General features: G+C 41.5%; 1 protein-coding gene across 2 annotated transcripts; it reads right to left on the bottom strand.

The window, feature by feature from the left end:
* Positions 1–3,608: 3,608 nt before the first annotated feature.
* On the bottom strand, positions 3,609–6,170 carry LOC107277620 (uncharacterized). 2 transcript variants are annotated; one of them, XM_066309421.1, is made up of 3 exons: positions 5,792–6,170; positions 5,416–5,727; positions 3,609–4,651 (listed from the first exon to the last, which is right to left on the bottom strand). In XM_066309421.1, exons 2-3 carry the CDS (start codon positions 5,725–5,727, stop codon positions 3,926–3,928), a joined length of 1,038 nt encoding a protein of 345 aa, XP_066165518.1. In that variant the 5' UTR covers positions 5,792–6,170; the 3' UTR covers positions 3,609–3,925. The 2 variants fall into 2 exon arrangements, with proteins under 2 accessions (XP_066165518.1, XP_025880988.2); XM_026025203.2 differs by having other exon boundaries at positions 5,416–6,170.

Genomic DNA, 6,170 nt, shown 5'->3' on the forward strand with positions numbered 1-6,170 from the left:
GGCATTAAGAAAGGTTTCATCTGGAAGGTTAGAAGTAACAGATCAATCACAGGCATGCATTATCTTGATTAGATTTGGGCAATTACTATATGCATACTTCAAGGGAGATAATTATTAAGGACGAGAGAGCTACAGGAAGCAAAGTACAAGATAAGAACTACTGTAGTGTATTGAACCAATTAGGGACCAAATTAGGCAATGCTCATAAAACAAGGCAAGATTTGCATCATAGCTGTCTGTACATCCTCCTCAACTTCCATGAAACCGTGAGCGCCGTTGCATTGCAGGGAAGCGTAAGGCTAGCAGCCTACCAAAGCTAGGCAGATATATTAGACGAACGCAGAGACGATGGTGAAATGTGATGATCGATATATGTCGAGTGTCTCTGATAAGGTAATCGCTTATTCAAATACGCAAAAGTTATCTAGGAAAATTATGAAATAGAGTAGAATTTGCGGTGGGTCCATAAAGTTAGACCGTAATATCACTTTGGTCCGCAGTCTTTAAATTGCTCTCATCTATATCCGTAATCTAGATTTGATGTTACAATATATCCATAACACCTTTGGTTGTCCACGGTAGCTGGAACAAACTTGTATAGCTATAGTGCACATAGCTATTCATCTATCTCTTCTCAATTCTCCTCCTTTATATTAGCACGGCGGCTCTAGGACGAGGTATTCTGAAGGGGACTAAGGTGGCCAGAAGTGCTCTAAAAACTGGGTGTCCACTGTTAGGGTTGGAGGAAATTTGTTGCTACAGTGTCTAAGAGAGAGCTGAAAAGTAGCAAAACTATGGTCAGCATGGATATCCACGTAGGCAGTTCATCATAGCAAATCAATATACACCTTTGGATCTGTTGTGATACATTAAGCCTGGGTTGGGATGTAGACAAGCAATTTATAATAATTTACAAGATTATATCTCAGTCCAACTTTAAGATATATAAGGGCCGCATGAACTTTTATAATATTACCGACCATGAACTTTTAACTATCATATATAAGTGCACCGCGTGACAACTCAACTATAATATGATCTTGTTTCAGGAGTTGTATGGTTTCCTTTTTTTTAAAAAAAGAACAGATCACTACGTAATTTTGTAAATTAGAAAATTAAAAAAATTCTACGTTCTAACATATATATAAGCATTTCAATATGTTCCATAGAAAAAAAATCTAAGATAAAGAGAAAATATTTTGTTTTAGTCACTTCAGTCGTAAAAAAATTGCTTTGGATTTTCGTGCATGTTGGAAACCAATGCTTAGAATTGGATATATTGTAATACCAATTTTAAATCTGAGAAATGTTAATATTTTACATAGGAGAGTGTAATTGATCTACGGCGTGTGAATTACCTTGGTACTTCTGATTGATTCTAAATTTCTATTTTGTTCAATTACTTCGGAACATGGGCCTTCAGAACTGGCCCGCACGTGATTACCAAATCCTTTGAGAATTAGCAATATAGAACGATATCAACGAACCGGCACATCACTAAGGCCGCGTTCGATAGCGTGAGATTGAGGGGATTGGGTGAAAGCAGCACTGTAGTCCACCGAATAATTTATTCATCGTGAAATGCAGTCTAGACTGTCCAGTGACAGGTGTTAGACAGCAGTAGACGGCGCCGTTTGCTACTGCACAGATGCCATTCATTTGGGCTTAGGTAGCTGTAGCGTCTTTTTTTTTCTACTTGCAAGATGATAGATATTTTTGCTGTGTCAAATAGTAGTTACAGCGTTCTATTAAAAGTAGTGACGACAAATGCAGAAAAAAAAATATTGCAATTTGACATATGGGAAAAAATTGTTGGAAAAATAAAATATACTCCCTCCGTTTTTTAATAGATGACGCCGTTGACTTTTTCTCACATGTTTGACCATTCGTCTTATTCAAAAAATTTACATAATTATAATTTATTTTGTGATGAGTTGTTATATCACTCATAATACTTTAAGTGTGATTTATATCTTATACATTTGCATAAAATTTTTGAATAAGATGAATGGTTAAACATGTGAGAAAAAGTCAACGGCGTTATCTATTAAAAAACGGAGGTAGTAGCAATTTGAGCAAAGTAATGAAAAAAATTATTGAATACGAGTTGGCACAGTCCAAAGACTTGAATGCAGTACATAATACATATATCCATCACGAAATGGATTTCTTATTAAATCGTACATCTAATAAAAAGCTCGTACACTGTACAGGAGATAGTTCATGTACTTCTACAGGTTCTCCACCGAATTGGCAATGGCATCACGGTATGCGTTCATCGCTTGTGCGCTATTGCCGGCGTAATACATATTGGAGAAGGGGGGTGCCATTGGTGCTATAGGATTACCATTATACAGAGGGTTATTGGCCTGGAAGTCATTTTGCTTGCTGTCGATTCGGAAGTTGTGCAAACAAAACGCTGCCAATATTATGTCGCTCTGGACATTCTTGTATGGGTTGTACGGTATGCCTTTTAAGATTTTCCACTGTTTTTTCACAATTCCAAATTGCCTCTCAATTATATTACGTAGCTTGGCATGTATGTAGTTGAACTTCTCTTCCCTTCCTTCTGGCGGTGGAGCGTGTGGCCCCTTGAATTGATCCTTGTGGTACCGTACACGTGGGTACGGTGCCAGGAAGCCCATCCTACTCGGATATCCGGAGTCAACAAGAAGATATTTTCCTACAAAATAATAAGGAAGTTATACATGAAAACTATCAGTGCACAATTAATGAAGTGCTATATGGTGTACAAATGTAGTACTTACGAAAAGGTAGTCTTGGAAACTCCTCTGGATAAGAGTCAATAGCTTCGTTTAGGACTCGATTGTCATGCACTGATCCTGGCCATCCGGCATCGGCAAATATAACTCTACCATCGAATCCAACAATTGTTAGGACATTTTTTGTTGTCTCGTCATGGCGATTCATGTGTTCTATGGCACTATCCACACCAACAGTGACCGGAATGTGTGTGCCGTCAACAGCACCTACAGCAAACTGGAATGGTCCAAAACGACTATCTTGTAGTAGGCGACGAGGGATGTCCGTAAAATTCGGATCAATTGGCTTGAGTATTTTCGACCCTAACATAACCATTCGGCTAAGAACCCTTCGAAAATAGATAGACACCGTCGAGTTCGACCGGACCCAACGATTGTTCGACTCCCTTGCAGAATTATTTCCTGCCATTGTGAACAAGAAGATTCCTAGTGCCTCCAAAGAACTTACATCATTACTCCCATGCAGGTTGTAAGGGGCATTTTCCAAAATTACATGTAGAGTGTATATCTGATATTCCGTTAAACGGAAAATCGCACGGCACTGTGCAGAATTCGCCATTGTCTCTAGCATCCAAGTTATTCCAAATTGGGTTGGGACACGATGAGGAGCTCTTGGAGGAGCAGCTAAAATCTCTTGCATCATTGCAATAATAGTGTCATCCTTATCGCTCGTGTATTGCCCTTCAGTACCATACGAACTCCACGATGAACCGTCGCTCATTGTGTGATTCCTTCGAAACAAGAAAAATATTTAGCTTACATTAACCATTACAACATTATTTGTAAAAAAATGCACGCATGGTGTTCAATAAAAAAATTAACTGCATAAAAAATTTCACAGTGACATACCACAAGTACCAGTTCAGACTACAAGCATTAGAAATGAGTAAAGCAGATGCTAAAAATCATACAACAAGATGCTAAAATCATACAACAAGAGGGTACAAATCATACAAGAAAAAAACAGTTAAGCAGATGCTAAAATCCTACTGCAAACAGTATGGTGAGCATTATTTTTTATGCCTCTCATATGAATCTCCTCCTCTCAGTGAGCTCCAAGCAACTGACCAAGCAAGAGCAACTCAATAGAACCCATTACCATCTACGCTACCAGGACCCCCACCTCCACCAGGGCCACCCCCCTACCAACCTCCAAACCCTGTATGACCTCCTGAACAAGTTGGCGGGGGTACTCCTCCACCATAACCCTGCTGGCCAGTTGGCGGGGGTGCTCCTACACCATAACACTGCTGCCCAGTTCCTCCTTCGTATCCAGGCTGTCCACCTCCTTGGCCACCAGCTCCTTTTCCGCCAAATTGCTTTTGCCATGTCTGTACTATGTAATGGGACCGTGACTCGGGTGTAGGGCAGTAATCAATGAACCATTGACGCCAATAAGCACGCTCAAATACATCCAGTGCCATAAAGAATAAATCACTCCCTGGGTTATGTCCATCAGCTACCACCAACTGGATGCAAGCTGCTGCACTTCTAGCCCTGTCCTCTTCCACCTTCCGGGAACGGCTCTCCATCAACTCCACTCGCAAATCAGCTAGCCGGTGCAGGGCATCACCGGCTGAGTCACTTCGACTCTTCTTTGAAGCCGATCCCCTCGAAGTGCCAGCTTCATCTGCTAGCCTCTTGCCTTTTCCTGCACTTGAAACTCCTGGAGTCGCAATGTTTTGTTGTTGAGCTAGCAGCTGTGAGATATTGATGTTGGGCCTTGGAGTTGGCTGCTGAGGAGGTGCTGGTGCTGCGCCTGCAACAGCAGAGTGGTTCCCTACCACTGTGCGCCCCGAAAAAATAGCACAGTGAAGGTCGATGTGCTTGAGAGGGGAATCTTTGAAGACACGAGCTCCGTCCTTTTTCTGCAAAAATGGTTGAGTAACAAAATAAATTTACATTGAAATGAACATAAGTAGTTTCTTAAATCGATTTTCATTTTTGCATTTTGTTGACGCTTTTTGAACTAAAAAAGCAGCAGCATACAAGTACATAACTAATGTACGCAGTAACATAGCTATTATTGGTGGCACCATGTTTTAACATCTGCAGACTGCAGGTAACATTTTACCTAGATTTTACGGTCTAACTAATTCAAGAAAATGGAGGAAGTACTATATGATATTGATATGCATTGACAATAATAGCAGATGATGAGCAGACTAAAAATCAAAAAACTTTATGCCATGTAAGCAATGTGACATGTCACATAGAGGTTGATGTCATGTCAAACTATGGCATCAACAATAGCATAGGAATACCAAATATCTCAAGATATGGCTCAGTTTTGTTGAAAAGACCTACAAGAGAATAATAAAAATAGTACCAACCATGCATTTGCTGCTTCCTAATCAATTTATTGGAAGGTAGTGAATAGAACAGAGAAATTGTACCCCCATTCATTATAGCAAAAAAATTACATTCTGATTTTGTAGCCTAGAAACACAAGGTTTTACAAAGGTACATAACACTTTCTATGAACAATATGTATGATTATACCTAAAAATAGATAACTGTGGAGATTTCATGAACTAAACAAATGTCATGGGTCCTTGTGTTAATGCAAATCAGTATGGAAATCACTATCTTCCTAGTTCGACCGAACACAACATAAGGGTAGGTGACATACCTGGTCCTTGTCTTCCCACCAATCGTCGTCAGCAACAATGGCTTGAGTTATCGGGTCACGGCCAATGCCGGTAGCCTTTGATTCCAGCCACGTCCAAAGCATCCACCTTTTACGACATTGACGCCATATGTACTTCACTTGATCCTTGGTGAGGTTTCTTCCGATTCTCTCCTTCATCTTCTGTATGAGGTTCTTGTAGCCTTGCGGCTTTGGACAAGTGGATGTTATGGTCATTGCGGACAACTCCTCCAAGCATGCCTCAAGAAATATGCCAATTTCATCGTCGCTCCATCGGATTTTACCCTCCGCCATCTACCACCCAATGTTAACAAAGCACAAATGCAATGGATCAAAAACAAATTACAATGGGCATTACCTTTTGTGGCGAGATGGGCCGGATCAGGTCCAAATCGAGGGACCGAACAACCGTCGCCGGCAACACACGACGGACGAAAGAGCGAACGCCTTCTGGGGAGGTCGCACAAACGGCTGTTAGGAAGCGGGCGGCCACATTGATGTCATTGTCACAAGGAGGGGCAGAGCTGGCGTCAGATTTGCCAGAGGCGCTCGACCCCGTCCCCGAATCCAGATTGATGAGCAGTCCGTGAGGAGCCGGTGCGGCGAACGCCAAAGGCACAGCCTACCCCTTGGCTGCAGTCGACGGATGGATGTCCTCCCCTCTCTTCCACTTTGTTCCCCTGGTGCCCATTGTCCACCCGGAGAAGGAGGCCTCAAATAGGAGGCCGGAGGCGAGA

The sequence above is a fragment of the Oryza sativa genome, chromosome 4 (genome assembly GCF_034140825.1).
Source record: "Oryza sativa Japonica Group chromosome 4, ASM3414082v1".
Classification (NCBI taxonomy): Eukaryota; Viridiplantae; Streptophyta; class Magnoliopsida; order Poales; family Poaceae; genus Oryza; species Oryza sativa.